The 18807-nt window shown below is 49.1% G+C and overlaps 7 protein-coding genes across 7 annotated transcripts; 3 read left to right on the forward strand and 4 right to left on the reverse strand.

The window, feature by feature from the left end:
* Positions 1–246: 246 nt before the first annotated feature.
* On the reverse strand, positions 247–4294 carry Aud_009189 (uncharacterized protein; the record flags this gene model as incomplete). The annotated part of the gene is made up of 4 exons (XM_043294049.1): positions 247–3405; positions 3466–3813; positions 3895–3993; positions 4238–4294. The coding sequence occupies 4 exons, from the start codon at positions 4292–4294 to the stop codon at positions 247–249; spliced, it is 3663 nt and encodes a 1220-aa protein (XP_043149984.1).
* A 1087-nt stretch (positions 4295–5381) lies between these two features.
* On the reverse strand, positions 5382–6523 carry Aud_009190 (uncharacterized protein; the record flags this gene model as incomplete). The annotated part of the gene is made up of 2 exons (XM_043294050.1): positions 5382–6208; positions 6304–6523. 2 exons carry the CDS (start codon positions 6521–6523, stop codon positions 5382–5384), a joined length of 1047 nt encoding a protein of 348 aa, XP_043149985.1.
* A 1022-nt stretch (positions 6524–7545) lies between these two features.
* Aud_009191 (GPI anchored serine-threonine rich family protein) lies at positions 7546–8294 on the reverse strand (the record flags this gene model as incomplete). The annotated part of the gene is made up of 2 exons (XM_043294051.1): positions 7546–8085; positions 8151–8294. 2 exons carry the CDS (start codon positions 8292–8294, stop codon positions 7546–7548), a joined length of 684 nt encoding a protein of 227 aa, XP_043149986.1.
* Positions 8295–10296: 2002 nt separating this feature from the next.
* Aud_009192 (uncharacterized protein) lies at positions 10297–11250 on the forward strand (the record flags this gene model as incomplete). Its single annotated transcript, XM_043294052.1, has 1 exon — positions 10297–11250. The coding sequence occupies one exon, from the start codon at positions 10297–10299 to the stop codon at positions 11248–11250; it is 954 nt and encodes a 317-aa protein (XP_043149987.1).
* A 266-nt stretch (positions 11251–11516) lies between these two features.
* noc4 (ribosome biosynthesis protein NOC4) lies at positions 11517–13286 on the reverse strand (the record flags this gene model as incomplete). The annotated part of the gene is made up of 3 exons (XM_043294053.1): positions 11517–12552; positions 12612–12823; positions 12879–13286. 3 exons carry the CDS (start codon positions 13284–13286, stop codon positions 11517–11519), a joined length of 1656 nt encoding a protein of 551 aa, XP_043149988.1.
* Positions 13287–13520: 234 nt separating this feature from the next.
* Positions 13521–14433, forward strand: atp4 (F1F0 ATP synthase subunit 4; the record flags this gene model as incomplete). Its single annotated transcript, XM_043294054.1, has 4 exons — positions 13521–13551; positions 13617–14062; positions 14126–14348; positions 14408–14433. 4 exons carry the CDS (start codon positions 13521–13523, stop codon positions 14431–14433), a joined length of 726 nt encoding a protein of 241 aa, XP_043149989.1.
* A 917-nt stretch (positions 14434–15350) lies between these two features.
* Aud_009195 (tetratricopeptide repeat protein) lies at positions 15351–16952 on the forward strand (the record flags this gene model as incomplete). Its single annotated transcript, XM_043294055.1, has 5 exons — positions 15351–15953; positions 16018–16057; positions 16115–16208; positions 16340–16646; positions 16833–16952. 5 exons carry the CDS (start codon positions 15351–15353, stop codon positions 16950–16952), a joined length of 1164 nt encoding a protein of 387 aa, XP_043149990.1.
* Between the last annotated feature and the right edge of the window lie 1855 nt (positions 16953–18807).

Genomic DNA, 18807 nt, shown 5'->3' on the forward strand with positions numbered 1-18807 from the left:
AAAGGAAATTGTATCATGTTCTGTTGTAGAAGAAAGAATATCGCTAAGCGCCTATCTGCGGCTCGTTTCCATGTCCTTCATCTCTCATACTGTTGTTTCGTCTTCTGGTTAGTCAGCTGTCCCTTCTTTAGGTCTCTTGTCAATAGACTTCCTCATTCCCAGCGGCCCTTTCTTCTAACCATTGCTATATTGTAGAATGACCCAGAATAACGATGATCGGCATCGGGGACGTACCAGCACCAGCAATTACCAATAGTCCATCTCGAGTTGCTCCTTGTCTTTCACAGAAGACCCACCGGATGACTTCTTAGTCATTGTAGTGACCATGACGCTTCCAAAGTCCTTGATGCTTTCGAAATCATCGAATTCCAGGCTTCTTGGCTCAAGTCGAACCGTCTGATCTAGAGTGCCAGCCGAGCCGGCGATCGACGGCGCCTGTACTGAATCATGATTCAGACCGCGGTTCCAGAATCCGACACCGTCCATTTTCTCGACAACCGTTTTTGTCAACCGCAGAAGATCTCCGAGGCCAGCAATGCCAATGGCCTTGGCGACAGGGCTGAGCGTTGTATCTCGACCATAGGACTCATCCACATGCCCATTAATAAGGGTTGCATCTCTTCCCAGCAGGTCAGAGCACCGCCATTCGTCAGTTCGTTCTCCAATTTCAAGGTTCGCATTCGTTCTCAGAATGGCTTCGATAGCCGAGCTTACAAGAGACGCTTCATACCATTGGCGGCCGTTCTCTGTCATTTCAGGCAGCGAAGCACAGCAGGCTGTCACTGCCCGAACGTTGGACGAACTGGATCCAATATATAGATCTTGCACTTCCATGACTTGAAGAAAGATATCTTGATTCTCCATAGCCTCTGCTTCGTTTTCCGCGGATGACTGGCTCTTGTCAGTGGAATCGCTATTCAAGTCAGTCTCCGCTGTCGTAGCACTATTGCTCCTGATATGACTAGCCCGCTTAGCGGTAATGATACTTTTCGGAGGACGGATGAAGCGATGACGAGTCCACCGTTTCATGTATACTTTCTCAATCGTGATCTTGTCGCCTGGAGGGAGCCGTGTAAAGATCTGAACAAGTGAGGTATCTGGTTGAACCCACAGGTGCTCGATGAGGTGCTTCGCCGCCTCTTCGAACTCTCGGTCAACAGCTCCATCGATTGGGATACCACTAAGAACAACGCTTGCATCCCAGACCTGGCGTGGAAAGTGCAAATTGACAGCACCAAGAGCAACCGTGAGCCTTCTGATGTTAAATTTTCCTTGCTCATCCACAGATATGACGAGCATCTGACCGGTTCGAGTGCGACAATGGAATTCGTAGAACACGCTGTATTCGCTGTAGTCCTGCTCAAAAATGCGCCTTTTCCCTTCGGGTGCAGATGTCATCAAATCAACCAGATAATCAATATCAATGCCAGAGGTCGTAAGTCGACTAATAAATTTGGTTGTCGGAGAGGGAATGCCAGTTTGTGACTGGAAGATCTTCGTCCATTCGGTCAAAGAGATGGTCGAGCCTTCACTACAGGTCTTTGGCAGAAGCGGTATCAATATCAGTCCGAGCTGAACTTCCAAGTTCAGAGATCCTTGGAAGTATTCAGCAGCTTCCAAAGTTTGCTTCGAGGCTTCAAATAGATTCTCAACATCTCGAGTCATGCTATTTTCTGCTGACTCTGTAGCCAGCTCACTCTTTCTGCTCCCAGCCATATTGAGGGGCGCTGTTTCGCCCTTCTGGGTACCTCTCGGCATTGGTGTCAAAGTCTGTGCATCTGCCGAAGTTTCCTTCACTGGCTTTTTGAAGAATCCCCAAGCATCCTCAAGTGTGGCTTGCCTTTTCGCTTTAATCTCAGATTTGCTCTTAGCTTTATTTGTCGGTTTTGCCGTCTTGTGACCCATGGTACGATAGAACTCTCTGGTGCTGGTTTCATCAGATCCTTGTCTATCTTTGTCTCGATGGACAGTTTCAAGCTTTGCCAGGCTTTCCTTCACCAGCAGCTTGTTGAATTCATACCTGGAGGGATGTGTTTGACCATGACCGCCGGGATAAGGTACCTTGTCTGTCTGCTCTTGAAGGAACTTTTTCAAAAATGATAATCTATTTTCCTGCTCCTGCAGATTTTCGTCACCTGGTGCTGCACGGCCGAAAATAGATTCGGTGCTGCCGGACCCAGAAGGGATGCTATGAACGTCCATCCTGCAGCTTGGAAGTCCGATCTTGACGTTCTTAGAATTCGCATTGGACATCTCCTGCAAACACATATTTCGGGTGTTCGAGGTATACGCGTTGACCGATCTGTCGGGAATTAATGGAGGCTGATCGAACGGGATTCGAGAGAGAGTGCCAATGACAGCATTATTTGCGGGCTCAAAAACGTCAATAAGCTCGTTAGGGTTGCTTGGATTCCTCTTTGACTTGACAGGCATAATCCTCTTGAAGCTTGGACTGTGCTTTTTCTCTTTAGGAGTTTGGCGTTGAGACTGATTGAGACCATACTTGCCAGCGTCGAAGTTGTCGGGAAGGCGTACTTTATTTTCTGGGGTTTGGGGCTTCGCGAAGACTAGCAAATCGCCAGAAAGCTCGAGCATATCGTTTAAATTCGAACTTTCAGAGTTAAGTACGTCACTGTCATCTGCAGTTGCATCCTCCGCGCCGGAACTGTACAGCATAGTCCAACGCTTACGGGGGGTGGCAGTAGTTTTCGTGAGATCGATGGCCACAGGTTTGGCTTCATTTGCTTGAGGTTGCTCGGATGGCACTGCAACTTCGGCCATTGTTGCGGCCTTTCGCGTCTTCATTCCAGGTGGTCTTTTGCTTTGAAGGGCAATTGCTGTCTCGCGTTTGCGTTCAGGTTGGGGGACGTCGCGACGCTCACATTCGGGCTGAGGCTCGAAATCAGGCTCAAGCTCAAACTCGGGCTCAGGCTCGGGTCCATGCTCGGTTGGCTGCATCTCAGCCCTTTCCACAACCCACTGGTTGACTTGCTTGGCCTTGTCTGCAGTGAGGAAAGGATGGGGAGGTGCAATGCCAGAAATCAAGGTCTGAGGGTTTGAGGGATCATTCTCGATTATTGATTCAATGCCAACGAACTCGTCCGCCTTCCCAATCTCCTGGAAGGTAAAATCATTCCAGATGCGAGATGGCCCAGCTTCCTCGCTGATGGGTGGCGGATTGAGTCGATTATCGGGTATAGTCCACACTTGAGAGTCATTGTTGAAGGACAGACCCACGGTGACGCACATTCGACCAAAGTCAATGGTTGAAAACATTTTTGGATCCTCAAGAACACGACGGGGTGCATCGGGATTCACACTGCTGTAGTTCTGGATGCGGAAGCGGCTGTCGTCCTTGTGTGGGACAACCATGATGTTTGTGGCGTTGGGAGCGAGAGAGCAGGACTAGTAAAATCTCGTCAGTTGTCAACATAAGAACGACTTTTGAGCAGCACGCCTACTGACCAAGGGCTTCTCAATCTGAGTCAGCTTCGTCAGAGCATCGTCCACATCCTCGGTGGTCCCGGAAACCCGTATGCCTTGTAATTCATCCACTACTGCGATTTCGGTGCCCGTGGCAGTGGAAACACCTGCTAGGACACTATAGAAGTTGTTGGAAAAGCAACCCAAACCTCCGTTAGGAGATTTCCAGAACTTGATGGCATGATTTCTCGAGTAAGGAACGATATCTTCGTCGGGATCATCGTCCAGGGCTAACAGACTCGGCCCTTGATGCTTCTCAGGTGAGTCCACGGCCGGGAGTCCCTCGTCAGAAAGCACTTCTGGGACATCCAGTTGACGCACTCGTGGCATCTGAATAGAACGACAATCAATATACACACCTTCGTGACTTTTCCACAGTCTGATTTAGCAAAGAAATAAGAAATGGCCTACGTCTAGGAGATCTTTGTCTTTCTGCTCTTCGATGAAGCCGGCAAATGCAGATGCAACCTTTGAGATAAAGCTCTCAACATTGCCTTTGGTCACAAGTACCTATTAGAAATCCCGGTTAGGTACGATGGTGTGAAAGGACATGGGAACCGACATCGTCTGTCTGGAAATATTCGAGCGAATCAACCTGAGGGATTGTGTTCCTGGTTTTGTTGCGTCAGCTGAATAACAAGCATGCGTGCTATGGTCGATACACACTTGACCTCTACCCCTATCTCCTTAACCTGTTCATACTTTGGTCAGCAGAGAATTCATTGGCATCCTGTCATTACGATCATCAGCTCACCCCGATAGCTTCGAATGCCCACATGGATGCGAGCGTCAGTCTTTGCTTCGTCGCCATTGTGTCAATACGTCAGAAACAGCAGTGCCCGCACTAGCTGAGGTTGGTTCAAAAAGGGAAGAAATGTGGTCGAAGAAAGCAAGATTAAGCTGATGATAATAAAGAAAGAATTGAGGTATGAAGAGTGATGCTCAATCGAGAGATATTGCGAAGCTCGTAGGAAGATAAGGTAGTGCTCCTGATTTCCCCAAAGAAGAAGGAAGACGAACGCAACACTGTATGAAAACCAAACGAGGAACAATCTCTCCTTATTCACCAGAATCACAAGCAAACAAAAAAAAGAAAAAGAGTTGAATGACAATGGGTATTCCGTAGGGTGCTTGATTTGTTTAATACAAACCAATCAGTGAATCAAGAGGGTAGTTGCAGCCACTAAGTGAATGTATTGTTTATCAGTAGGCGGATAGATGCAAAAAAGAGTCAAGGCATGGACAATCTCCCAAGGGCGAACCTACTCACTCTCTCATTGACGCATAAAGGATAAGGAGGAAGTGAAGGGCTTGCTATTGTATTGTAGGATTCGTGATTGATTCCCTGTGAATGCAGTGAATTGTAGGTTGGTACCTCCTTGGGCTCAATCCAGAAAAAGAGTAGAAGTCTCCCCTGAACCACATTCTTCTTCAAAGGTCATTTGGCAGACTATTCTATGCATTCATCTGGTATCCGTGTTTATTATGGTCTATTTGCAAACAAAACGGAACTCTAATCGAAGACCGTCAAGCAGAGAAAAAACGCATATGTCCTAGGGTATCAAGCACTCCCAAACTCCGGAAGTATTAAGCAACTGGGACACCAAGTCAGATGCGTGAGCCAAGGGCTCACTGCGAGCAGTATAAAGAACAATCCAAACATACTGTCGTAACATCGACGAGCGACATTCGGTCGAATGAGCCTGCTATGGACGTGAGTCGCAGACGGGGATATGGGTAGGAGAATGGCACAGCACGAAACAAGTTAAAAGATCGATCTTAGTTCGTTGAGTCCAGGATCGACGAATACTTTTGCCGACAAGCTGCATCCCTCGAAGACGAACCTGTTGCTTGCTTGGTGCGTCTTATGCGGATTATACGTAAATTGGGTCGCTTGTTCATCGGGCATCTTTAATCTCGTTCTTGACTTGGATAGCCCATTTCATTTTCTCTTCGGTCGCCTTGAGAGAGGCGAGAGCACTATCAATGTTGGCTGCGCCTTGATAGTTCCTTTCGATCAAGGCCCGCACCTCCTCGTCGTGAGCCTTTTTGTATGCTTCGTAGTCCTCGAAGAGCTGATCGAATCTCTCTCTACCTATCTCGATTTCACGATTTTTCTGCGCCATGACGGCGTCCAGGCGTTCTAGCTGTACGTCTCTTTTTTCATGTTCTGCTTTCAAAGTGAGGAAATCATCCCGTATCGCTTTGAGTTTCCTCTGCTGATCTGCACGTTCACGTTGTCCGGCTTTCGCCAGCACATCGTACTGTGTCCGAGAGTGATTGGCAATCTCCTGTAGCTCCGCACATTTTCGATTGAATTCATCGCGAGCCTCGTTCATCAGTTGCTGGAACTTATCGGTCTCTCCCTCTGCTCGACGTCGTCTTTCCTTCTCGCTCTGTATTTCGGCCCGCAACTCGTCAATTTTCTTGTCCTTGCGCCGGATCGAATGTAGATTCGTTTCGTTGGCCTGCTCAAGATTCCGAAGACGCTCGGTCATGTTCTGTACCTGCATCTTAAAAGCATCGTTCATCCTCTGAGTTTCTTCCGCCCGTGAGCGATACACACTGCATTCGCGAGTCAAACGTGCGATTTCTTCTTGAAGATTATGGATGACACGGCCAGATTTGCCCGTGGCCGCATGGCCAACGGCTGAGGACCATTCGGCGGTAGGAGCATCGCCGTTCGGAGGATTCGAAGCAGTACGTGGGGACGCGGATGTGGAATCTAACAACATGCGCAAAGAAAAATCAGCATTACAACTTCGAAGCGAGTAACTAGTTTCAAGTATCACCACGTTGACAAAAGATGGAACGACCTACCCGGAGAGGTTTCTACGGCTATAGTTGCCTTTTGGCATTCAGATGAGCTGACATCGAATAAACCATTGTACTGATGCATATTCAACTGGGTTTCCACATGAGGTAGGCTGACACGAGGGGGTCTCGGAGAATCTAACGGAGGTGACGCAAGCGTCTCCGGGTCAGCATTGTCACTTTCTGCTCTTGCAGCATTCTTCTTGGATAGCACCAGCCTGGCCATTATAGGGGCCGCGGNGGGGGTTGGAATGCAGGCTAAGTGTTATTAAGCAATGGCAAGCACGAAGCAGTACGGACGATGTTGATGGCAATCGCCTGCAACACCGAGGCTATCCCCAAGGCCCAAGGAAGGTGCGAAGCGAAGGAGGTGCAAGTCGGGGATCTCGAAGCTCCGGGTTGCCGGGGAATAAAGACCAAAAGACGAAGAGCAGACATACCCTTATGGAGATCAAGGATGGGATGCAAAAGAGCTCCAGCTGAACTGTTGACATGATGAGTTCTATGCTTTGTCATCGCCGAGACACATAACAAAGCTGCAGTGCAAATAGATAGAGATTGGGCTGGAATAGTTCAAAACTAGTGAAGGTGGTTAACTTACTGTCACACACTGCACACAGTAGAGAGTAATCAAAGAGCGAAATTGGATACAGTTTAATGAGTGTAAATGAAGGGTATACAGGTTAAGATATAAGTCCCAAAGAGATATATAAATGAAGGGACTACTGTCAAGAAACAGCAGTAGCGATCATTATCATCAAGAATTGATGAGTGATGAGGTTTTATAATAATCTGGTCAGGTACGAATGAACAGTGGGAACTGGTCAGGAAAAGCACATCCATGGAGAGTAAGCCGCTAAGAGCGGACACTAACAGCTTTCTGTCCAACAGTCACATCGATTAATGAAACATGAACTTGGAAGTGCTTTGTTCTTATAATCAGATTATCCATTTCATCCCCTATTGCATTTCTTCAGTCAAAGCAGTAATGAGTAGACTGTGGATGAGGCTCGCAGGGTCGATCCCACAATTGGTCGGTGCTTGAGCTGCCCTGAAGGGTACAACAGAATTCAACAACGATCATGGCCCGATTTCTTGAGGACACACCCCGACGTCACAGGACTTTTTGAATACAATGGGTACTATGTACAGCGAAATAAAGCAGAAGCATGACGAAGCCAATGTGCTCAAGCATTGGCAAATGATGACTAGATGCTTGGCTCCGAATTTGGTCACCCAAATCCCACTCTATTCGGCGACATAAAACAAGACGCCTACTGTCGCCAGGACCCAGCCAAGGTACACGTTTTCAATAGAAGCTCCGCTAGTTTCTAACTTAGCCGCCATTGCGCTTTTGCCGTGAGTGAAGTTTGAATTAGATCCCTTCGACATATCTTCAACATTGGTGAACTGGGCATTGTTACCCTTGGCGACTTCTGTTTCCCAGTCGTCGCCAGGTGAGGTGTCGGTGCCGTGATGGGATGAGGCGTCATCCTGAGGGGTGGGTGTGGAGATGTTCTGCGGCTTAGCATCCTCTGTGGGCTTCGGGAGCTTCGAAGGACTTGGGGGCATCGGAGGACTTGGTGGCTTGCTGCCAGGGTTCCCGAGTGTGATCAGTCCAGAATAGTTCTCCTCGGCACCTTGCTGGATTTGCAAGGCATAGTCTGAACCATCGGGTAAGGAATCGTCGGGAACAAAAGTGAAGGACCCGCCTTTCGCATCGGTAGTCAAGACTTGGACGTGGTCGAGGTTGTTTGCATCACCTTTGCGCAGATAAATGGTGGCAGGCTAAGCACAGCTAAAGTGAGAAAGGGGTGATCTGACGGAAAAGAAAGGCATTCGCGTTTACGTACAACATCAGGAGCCCCCAACCAAGTCACCGTAGCTGGTTTACCCTGGTAGATGTGGGTTGGCCATGTTGTGAAGGCCAGCATCTGAGCGGCGCCCAGCTGAGCCAGGCAGGCCCAAGTCGCCAGAAAGGTCCTCGAGCAAAACATCGTGATTTGTACTGCTATCAGAATTAGACGCCACTGATTAATACTGTTCGGGTGAGGGAGGCACGAACATCGAAGCAAGAGCAACAGCAAGAGCAAGAGCACAGCTAAGTAGTTGAATGAAGTCTAATGCACATAAAGATGCAGATTAAACCTGAAATTCTGAGCTTCAAAGATGGGACTGGTATTCGAGAACAGCAGCCTGGCGGACTGTAGATGGTATATGGACGCCACCTGAAGACCAGCGGCAGGCACGATTGACTGGAGCCCTTTCGAGTCGTCGAGTACACAGACACCTTCCTTACACCGGCTATGATATCTCTCTGATGAACAAAGTAGCAAGGAGGTGGGAACTATGAATGCCGCGGAAAGAACGACTGAAGGATCGAACTTCGAAATGATGACCACGGGATCATTGCGAGCTGCTGAATCACTTCATTTATGTCAAAACAACAAGACGTATTTGTCACACGCGTCGTACATTCTGAACGCATTCCAATCAACAAATGCCATGTATAACATAGGTCGTTTCTGAGGAATGTGCTTCGATAACGCAAACTCAACTAAACTTGCGGAATGAGATTTGAATGTGCATTTACTCGTCACAATGTTCAAAGAGCATGCTGAGGCCTTGTTCAAGGCTCAAACTGTCTAACTGACTGTAAAGTACCTTAGGTAGCCTCCGTATGTGGCTGAGACGATCGGTGTTTGCCCCAGGCGTTCCTATACGACTATCTCAATCTCGTCCACCTTTCGGGACTTGGATGTCTTAAGAAGCCATGACCCATTCTGCTTGCAAAGAGGATCTTGCCTGCAGCATGTTCAGTAGCAACGAGGGAGGATCTCCGTCGACCAATATTTCTAGCTTGATTGTCTTTCACAGGCTCAAGCTCGTGAACGAGCAGCCTCGCTATAGACCGCTCCCCTCAGTATGCAACTTAGAAGATAGCCAAGCTAGCCCAACTACCGGCTTCCGGCTCCTGTGATCAATTGTGCACTCTAATGCTGAATAAACAACCCCTTGAATAAATACCAGAATTATAGTGCTGTTCGATCCTCTTGTTGATTGACATTCTCGAGTCGGTTGTGTTTCCCTGCAAGGGGGTCGGTGACCCTGAATTGGAGGCTGAGAAGCCAGAGCCCAGGGGAAATCAACCTAATCGCATGTATCTAATAGCCATGCCATTACCGAAGCTTGAATCTATCTACCAGTCACTACTTGATCTACTAGGTCCGGTCGTGATCATCCTTGCAAGCTGCAAAAGATGATATTATATAGTATGTACTTCTCCCCACCCCCTGTTCTCCTTCTACCACCTAATCGGAGGTGCCAAGGCAAAGTCAATTGCCAGTGATGTACTCTTCTCGACGGAGCTCATTCCTGCTCTCAATATCCCTCGTTTTGTTTCTTGAACTATGATCGATTCTTACAATGCCCTGTGGATGCACTTGGGTACTATGACAATGGTAACGGTGACATGCTCGATGGTTACCGAAACCGGAAACAATATCAGTGTCGGAAAAGACAAGCCATATAGTAAGGAGATTAATACCACCCGATGGGAGGGACCCGCTTGACTGGATAAGTAAAGATGCAAGCTTTATCGCTTACTGTAATGCAAGAAGGCCCGGATGCATCGGTCTGTCCTCAATCCCAGTTGAGCGCCACCTGCATCGGCGGAAACCCTCCAATGTTCCTTCCACACTTGAGTTCCATATTCCATCCCAGGTAGCCAGGATATCACAGGTGGATGCTCGTTCCTCATGATGGAACTTTGCTTCCTCAACTACACTCATTCGCCCATATACGCTCGTTCAGACATTTTCTCCAATATCGTACTTTCCATCTTTCCCTGGCATAGTTGGTCACAGTCATTCGTTTAGAGACACTCGTTGAACGGTCCTTCGTTTTGCCCCTCGTTTCTTCATCTTTAGCATCGGGTTATATTCCATCTCCTTTTAGCCTCCAAGCCTTTTGGGGAATGAAACAACTGCCGGCACTGGAATGTCGCAAACTGATCTGCAAAGTGATCTAATCGTCGGCCTCGGGCATAGCGATCAACATCAGCAGACTTGCCAAGAATGCCAGCCGGTATCGTTTGCTGCAGCATCACAGAGTATCGATGAATCACAGCGATTCTACGGCTCGTTGAACAGACAGGATGAAACCCAGGAGGTCGGTCCTGAGAGGCCCCAATCGGCCCTCTCTGAACGTCTGGTCACATTGGAAGAGACGCGCGACGGGGCTTTGCATACGCTCGCTTTGTGTCGCAATGTCATCATAACCCTCGAATTGACACGCCTACGCAAGTCCCGGACTGGGTTTTCCTATTGGATGGCATTTTGGGCGCGGGTATACCAGAGACCGCTCGCTCGAAGTCTTTGTTCTCACATCGCGAAAGCGCTGAATAAGGTCGATGCGCTCTTTCGCGCTGTCTCTCAAGAGCTTCAACAACTTACGTCCAGAATGGAACACGCGGTCGCCGTGGCTTCCTCTGAAAAGGAGATTCTTTATCTGCTCGAACGAATGGAGGAGGAAGTGAGTGTGCGTCAAAGACGGAGGCGTCAAAAAGCCCAAAGCATCACGGAGAAGATGCGTGCCAAAATAGAAGCGATACCCGTCAGAGTCACAGACACGCTTTTCGACGATTTGAAGCGTGGAGTGCTTGCCCTGGACGTCTTCTGTGACTATCATCCCGGAGACCCAGTTGCGGAGGCAAATGAAATGTTGTGCGGAAACGAGCTCGAATACCCTCCGCATCTATCGTTTGGGACGATTGGACCATATGATTACCGCCGAATGCAAGAGTCGCAACAGTCTGCAGCGCTCGGCGCCTTCATGCCTTTGGAGACGCACTCCGGTAATTCGTACTATCATTATGTTGAGAGTTTGATGAACCAGGACGACAACTTTTCAGGGTGGACAGCGACAGAAGGGGCTTCAACGGATGGTTGGTGAGATTGGCAGGGTCTTGTTCGAAGGAGATCACACTTTTGGCTGATGGTTTGGTATAGTTGAAGTATAACTCGGGGATTTCGTACGACCTCCTGCCAAGTCAAGGCAAGGAGTAATGCCAATCATTAGATAGTACGGATTGCTTTTCGGAAAAGCTTTTTAGCATAGAAGTCTATAGACAACCCAACGGATTTGATAACACCAAATGATATACGCTAGAGGAAGCAAATTACCTGCCTAGCAATGCAGGTTTCGCGATTTTTGACCCGTCATGCAAAATTCCATAAGCCTCTCATGAAGTTACCGGGCGCTGTGTCCTGGCCTCCGTCTTCCTCGAGTAATCTGTCCGTGAATATTCGCTTGGGGATATGGTATTCAACGACTGGGATCCTCTTGAACGGCTTGTCTTCCGTACCGAGCTCTGCCTGCAGCATGCCTTGGTAGGTATAGTCCAGGAAATCTTCAAGATTGTACGCCTGTTTTGTAAACTGTTCCGATATAATCCGGGCAATAGCAGCGACATTGGGATGGTAATGGGACTGGAGCGTCTCGATTTCCCATAGACTGCTTTCAATGGCCTTCGTGCGGGTTGGATCTGTCTCGTCCACATCAAACGGGTCATCCATGCCCTCGGCTTCGAGCGCAGCCTTTGCTTGCTCGTCGCGGACGACGCGGTGAAGCATGAAGGTGCACGTCGGGTGATTCTTGAGTAAATTGTATATGAAGGGAACAATTACCACAATAGCGGTTGGGGGTGCATTAAGCGCGAGACGAGAAATACGCTTGATAAAGCTGGCGATAAGCGCAGCGGGAAGGTGGGTGGAGGAGAGGAAGGTGTTCATCAGCCGGAAGAACCGAGAGCGGTGTTTCGAGTGCAGGAGATCGGCGTCGAGGAGGGAATATAGTTTGTGGTAGAATTGGGGATAGTCCAGGTTCTTCTCCTGGATCAGGTAGAAGAGACCTGAGAGCGCGAGGAGGGATGTCGCGCCGCCGACGTTGTATGAATCTGTCAGGAAGTCCATGAGCAGTTCGGGGCGGTTGAACCACGGCTCTATGGTGTAGACCATGTTGCGCAGCAGGGTTTTGCGTTGGGTGTGCGAGAGGTTGTTCTGAAGTATAGCCAGCCAGGCATCCTGTGCTCGTTTCTTGTGCGAGTTCACTGAGAGGAGCTTCTTGTTTTGTTTGCTAGTTTTGGTGTAAAAGTTTTCAAACTTGTGCTCAGGACCAGGGACATTGTCGCATTCCGATAGCAGTGAGATCAGGATGTCGAGGACTTCGGAGCTTCTTTTTGTCTGTGTGTAGTCACTGGTACCCAAAGTTAGCATACGGCCGGGTTTCTCGGAGAAGAGGGATGAGAAACGTACGAGACCTGCACGAAGGTGTAGTATCTCACATCCTCGTATGCCTTCGCGAAATGATCCAAAAACTCCGACCTCAACGCCTGCCCGTTCTTTGCTTCGACAACAGCCTCGAATACGTTCTTAAAGAGGCCAGAAAGCCAGACCTGAGTATCATCGCCCGGTAGATGGGTCGCACGTTCGTTGATAATGCGCATGCATAGAGTCAAGGCAGTAACCTGCCACGGTATCAGAAAATGCCAACAGAGTGTATGGGAAGCCTGGATGACAAACCTGAGAGGAAGGATCTGCTTCACGAAGGATTGAGACCAATGCCTTCTGGTATTCCCGACAACGTTCTTTCAACCAAGCAACGATGATCTTCTCATTCTCTGCTGCGCGACTGGTCTCCGTAAGATTCCCCATGGCCATCAATCTGCTGAAGACCCGACAGAGCGATACTGCCGCGGCCAAATTAGGCTCTCCATCATTTCCATCCGCATTGAGCATCGAGATCAGTGTCACAATGTTGTTGTAGTACTTTCGCGACTCGGAAATCTGGTCTTCCAGCTCTTGGATCTTGGCCATCTCACCATCGCTTTGAGTCTCAGCGACTGCACGACGCTTGGACGAGGTAACCCCCCTTTCTTTGACGCTCTTTCGCTTCTTGGAGACTGTAGCTCCGTCCATAGGCAGCGGCATTTTATTCGCGAAAATCTGAATATTATTATTGAGTCCGAATCGTGCTTCTGCAATCAATCCTCTTCTTCCTCGTACCATTGATTTTTTGATAATTCCTCGGCTATCAGTTTTTCCGTTAACTGCACCAAGCCTAATATGGCTAGCGTCTTCCGCACCGTCCAAAGCCCCATTCCGACCTCATTCTCGTCAGTTCCGTTCATCCATCACATCTTTCAAGGACTTCTCATCGTCACAATGGCTTCGCGTCTGGCTAAGAGCGCCATTGGTATGCCGCAAACGATTTTTTACAAGGCTATGAAACACCTCATCACAGTCGCTAACCCCAGCTAGGTGCTACCCGGCTCCGGCCGACCCTTCCCGTGCGCAGTGTCGCTGCCAACCTGACTGCGTCTCGGTCGGCCTCCAACGTCCCTGCCGAAGACCCCAAGAAGAAGGCCCAGTCGATCATCGATTCTCTTCCCGGCAACTCCCTCGTGTCCAAGACTGCCATCCTGTCCGCCGCCGCCGGTGTTTCCGTCGCCGCCATCAGCAACGAGCTCTATGTTATGAACGAGGAAACCGTTGCCGCCTTCTGTCTTCTCAGTGTCTTCACCGCCGTTGCCAAGTACGGTGGTCCTGTCTACAGTGAGTGGGCTCAGGGTCAGGTCCAGAAGCACAAGGACATCCTGAATGCTGCCCGTGCCGACCACACCAACGCTGTCAAGGCCCGTATGGACAACGTCAAGGAGTTGTCCAGCGTTGTTGATGTCACCAAGCAGCTTTTCGCTGTTTCCCGGGTAAATACAGACCTAAGAATCAATATCTAGCCAGAAATGGTTTGCGCTGATACGTCGTCGAAGGAAACCGCCCAACTTGAGGCTCAGGCTTATGAGCTCGAGCAGCGCACCGCTCTGGCCGCTGAGGCCAAGTCCGTCCTTGACTCGTGGGTTCGCTACGAGAGCCAGGTCAAGCAGCGCCAGCAGCGTGAGCTCGCTGAATCGGTTATTGGCAAGATCCAGAAGGAGCTTGAGAACCCCAAGGTCCTCCAGCAGATCCTTCAGCAGAGCATTGCTGATGTCGAGCGTAAGTCTCATTCGCCCCCGAAACTATCTGGTCCATCGTAAGCTTACCATATAAACCAGGCATCATGTCCGCTAAGGCCCAGTAAATGGACTCTACATGAATAGCCTCGTTATTAGCATCATGTATAAAATCATTGACCATTTTACTTTTGTGCTCCATTAGACATATCAATACCAGTTTTTGCCCTATCCACGCGCGGCACCCGCTGTCTAAACGCCTTTCCATCTCCGTCTGATCACTGATCACTCGGTGCATCCGGCATTCAGATACTGAAACCACTGATGTGTAGTTATGCTACCTAAATCCCTGGGTCTCCCAGATAGGTGCACTACGTCTCCTCTCTGTACCAAGACGTACTATCTCCCAGTAGGTCCGGCTAATCGAGCGCACTCTGCAATCTTCTGTAGTGCATATCGCTTAGAATCATAATTATGCATTTCCTCCTGCAAGAGACTTTCCATTTCCTGGTAGATATGTCTCGTCCCTTGTGCGGCTTCAGCGTACGCACTTTAAACTTGTCGCAAGACGGTCTAAACCAACAGAGAATCACAATTTACACAAGAGAAACAGTCAGCCATAAATTCGGACGACTAGGACTGAGAAACGATCCCAAATGCAAAAAATATAAACCATACTATATCGTGACATGAATGATGAAGCCAAACAGTGGTCCAAGAGCCAAGACAGCTGACTATCGACTAACCACGGAACGACTCAGGCACACCAGTATAATTAATTATCCCAAGCGATTCGTGATGATATTTAAGAAAATACAGCACAAAGCACAACTAACACAGCCACGTCCCAGCCTCGTGCCACATACAGAACACAAGGCTGGAATATAATTTTGCCTTGAGAATATATGAAGCTCGATAATTCCAATATACCCTGTCTCATACAAACGGCTCTTTTCATCGTGCGACAGACACACAAACGACCCCCTCGGTAAATTGCCGGGTATCCGCCCCGCAAAACACCTCTCCACGATAAGCCCGCCGCAAGATGCCTCTGCGCGATATCCTTCACAAGAAGGACAGGATCAACGACTCTGGGAGTCAGTATCCGCCGAACGTACCCTCAAATGCTGTTCCTGAGATCAAATTCATTCGATCCGATACACTTTCTCATGAGGTTATCAACCCGCCGAGCATTGGCGGTGACGTCAGTGACGACCGCGGCGACCATGTTCAATCGGATCTCCTAGAACCATCGCGACCATCTTCCTCGACGCATCGAAGATCATTGAACATATTCAGCCGCTCGAGGTCCCCGTCCGATTCTTCAGAGCCAGCTTCGCCGAGTCGACCGCGTGGGGAACACCGGCTATCGCAACTGCTGCATCGCGATCGGGGCTCACGGAGTGCTAGCTCGAGCTCGATCAATGTCCCGTCGGATCTTCCGCAGATTCCGGACGATAAAGTCGACGAGCAAGAAAGGGAAGCACAATGGGAGAAGCGCGCGACGATTCTGGCACAACAGAGCCCGCTTTCGGGATCGCCAGCAGCATCTCTTCGTTCTTCGCCGAACAGGCTTGAGACGAGTAGCGCTGGAGGAGCGCGGCCAAGGAGTTCCAGTCATAGTCGGATCAATGATCCAGAAGGCGATGTAAGTTCCAGTTCTCGGTTGAAACGCATTTAGTGCATCAGCCAGTGTCTAATGGTGGGCTTAGGTCAATATTCAAGAGGCGATCCGTCTTCACGAGGCTGGCGGCGAGTCCCTGGTCCTAGCACCTCACTTGGGTCCGTACTAATGATCTCCTTATACAGAGCTTGAAAGGTCCACAGAAATGTTCCGTCAACTAGCAGATCCGGATGGTGCGAACAACGCTTTGAGTCAAGTGCTCTATGGACTTGCACTGAGGTACGAACTTTGACAACCCACCCCTCTTGTCCATATCGCTTGCGCAATGCCTTCCTTAGTTTGGAGAATTACAGAGGCCTACTTGTCTACTTGATCCAGAAGAGTGTCTAACTTTAGAGTCGCTCTCCCAGGCATGGTTGGGGCTGCCCTCAAGATCCCGACAAGGCTGTGACATATCTCTCAGCCGCAGCAGCGAATTCCGCCTCAATAGAGTCTCAAGCACTCCAGGCAGGTATGAAAAAGGGAGGCGCTGCCAAAGGAGAGCTCGTACTGGCCATTTTCGAACTGGGAAATTGCTATCGTAATGGCTGGGGCGTCAAAAAAAATCCGGTAGCTGCCCGACAGTACTTTGAGACAGCCGCCAATCTGGGTGATACAGATGCGATGAACGAAGTCGCATGGTGCTATCTTGAAGGATTTGGGGGCAAGAAGGACAAGGTACGCTATTACTGGACTCCCAACAGCCCGCTCGGGAGATCTCTGTGATTTGAGTCTTGAACCCCTAGTTCAATTTGTTCTCCTCGGGCATTCATGCTTTCTTTTGAAGCTTGAAAATATCACTTGGGTTCATGTACTTTTGGTCTCTTGTTAAGGCTCTGCTGACTCGCGATGCTCAACGCTTAGTTCAAGGCTGCCAAATATTATCGACTGGCCGAAGAGAAAGGAAACAAAATAGTAGGAAACTCCTGGTACGTGTTATTGCTTATTGCCAATTATCTCCAACACCCCCTTTCTGGCATTTAGCACCCCTTACCTTCCCCTCCGTTTCCTACTATTTTCATTGAATCGCTTCCACCGAGTGTGACGAAGTCAATTGTCTTTAGCCAAAAACCTGCGACTTCGCATTACCACTCAGGGTCATGTCCGAGAGGTCGGGGATTTGGTTGGAGCGATAGGCTCTCGTCGTGTCTTTGGCAAGCTGCGCTATGCGAGCCGCCGTCACAGTCGCAGCCAACCACAGCATCGCCCACACCAACTCCAATTAACCATCTAGACCCCATCAATCATCTGGCCGACAGCTGACACCCACATGCTTCTCATGACAGGATCTGGAAAGAGAAATATAACCCCAAATGAACGAGATCCACACAGCACAGCGAGCACGACTTGGCACGCACACCCGCCGAATGATACCCCCCCTTGCAGGCCCTGGCCGGCAGAAATCCTCAGATACTCGCTCACCTCCGTTCGTTGGTGCTCGCCTTGGGATTATTTGCTTCAGTTTCATCTTGGCATCCGTGTATAGGGCTGCCTTACGAGACGCATAACCTGCATACTGCATTTATTATTGTATACTTGGTAATACAAACGAAATATGATCTGTGATCCTTCAGTGGCCGATGCATGGATGGCCCAATGCAGCCTCATCTTTGCACTGCAGCCCGATCGCTGCACATGTACTTTGTTTTCACGACCGTACGCTATCTAGACTACTCTGTGCTCCTTCCGTAGTATTCACATCTGCTGTGCCCTGGTGGCTTTCATTGGAAGCCAAGGAGATTGGTTTTCTCGATGCTAGCTGACTAGGCACCTACTGGTAAGAAGGTTGATGTCCAGTCTCCCGTATTGTACCTTGATTTATGTTGCAGCCTGCTACGCTCGCTATTTTTAATCTGAGCGGAGGCTGAGCAGTATCCGAGGATCGGGGCGCTGCCGCCCATATCTCGAGCTGGCAAGTATACAACGATCAAGGGACGATTCGCAACTACGCCACTGAGGGATTAGATGTCTACGTCCAGGATGCAGCATAATTCAAGCATTCACATCATCAAGTCGTTTCATGACAGAGATTTGAGGGCATCTGCCCGTAGCATTAATATGTACAGTAACATGGCATCGTATAACTTCACGTCCAACAAAGTAAAATCGTCAGGAAAAGAGAGTGGCCAGGCACGAACGAGAGCCCAAGAAAAGGAAGTGCATGAACATCGATCATGCAATCTTCCGTATACAATATCAGGACCAGGTGGAATGACCAGGTCATAAGAGTATATGAAAGAAGAAAATCAGGCCACTTCCAGTTGGAAAGGCGCCTGCAGCAGAAAGACAGTAAAAACGCTCAAATGACCACCTGCAATGGCAGCCCGGCTGTCCAGATCAAAATCAGGTAAACAGTAACATCGAGATGATAACAAAGAGTAACACACGCTTCAGTCATATACATCGTATCATAACAGTCGTAACAGGATGGCCGCCCTCGCTCAGTCATGTCCACAATCAAATGCAATAGATTCCCGCGCAAAATGAAGAACGTAGAAACGCAAACCCGAATACAAATTGAGAATGGAAGGTTCCTGCCGATCGCTCGACAAACACGCTCTGTCCTGTTGTGCCTGTGTCTGTTTTCAAAGCCGTGAAGCCCACCCAAACCTAACATGCCAAACCTTGAGGGAAATAGGGACAGAGAAAAACAAAAAAGTACAGATGCAAGTGTCTTGAATGCTCGTAGAAAGCCATTCCCAAGCCCGATGCACGACAAAGGAGAACCGAACGTACGCCGACGCAACCGAAAAAAAAAAAAAAAAACATCGCTAATTCGTCAGATCAAGTCGAACAGTGGCTATATTGTAGAGTAGATCCAGTAGAAAGAAGAGTTGAT

Source organism: Aspergillus udagawae (assembly GCF_001078395.1).
Source record: "Aspergillus udagawae IFM 46973 DNA, scaffold_7, whole genome shotgun sequence".
NCBI classification, from domain to species: Eukaryota; Fungi; Ascomycota; class Eurotiomycetes; order Eurotiales; family Aspergillaceae; genus Aspergillus; species Aspergillus udagawae.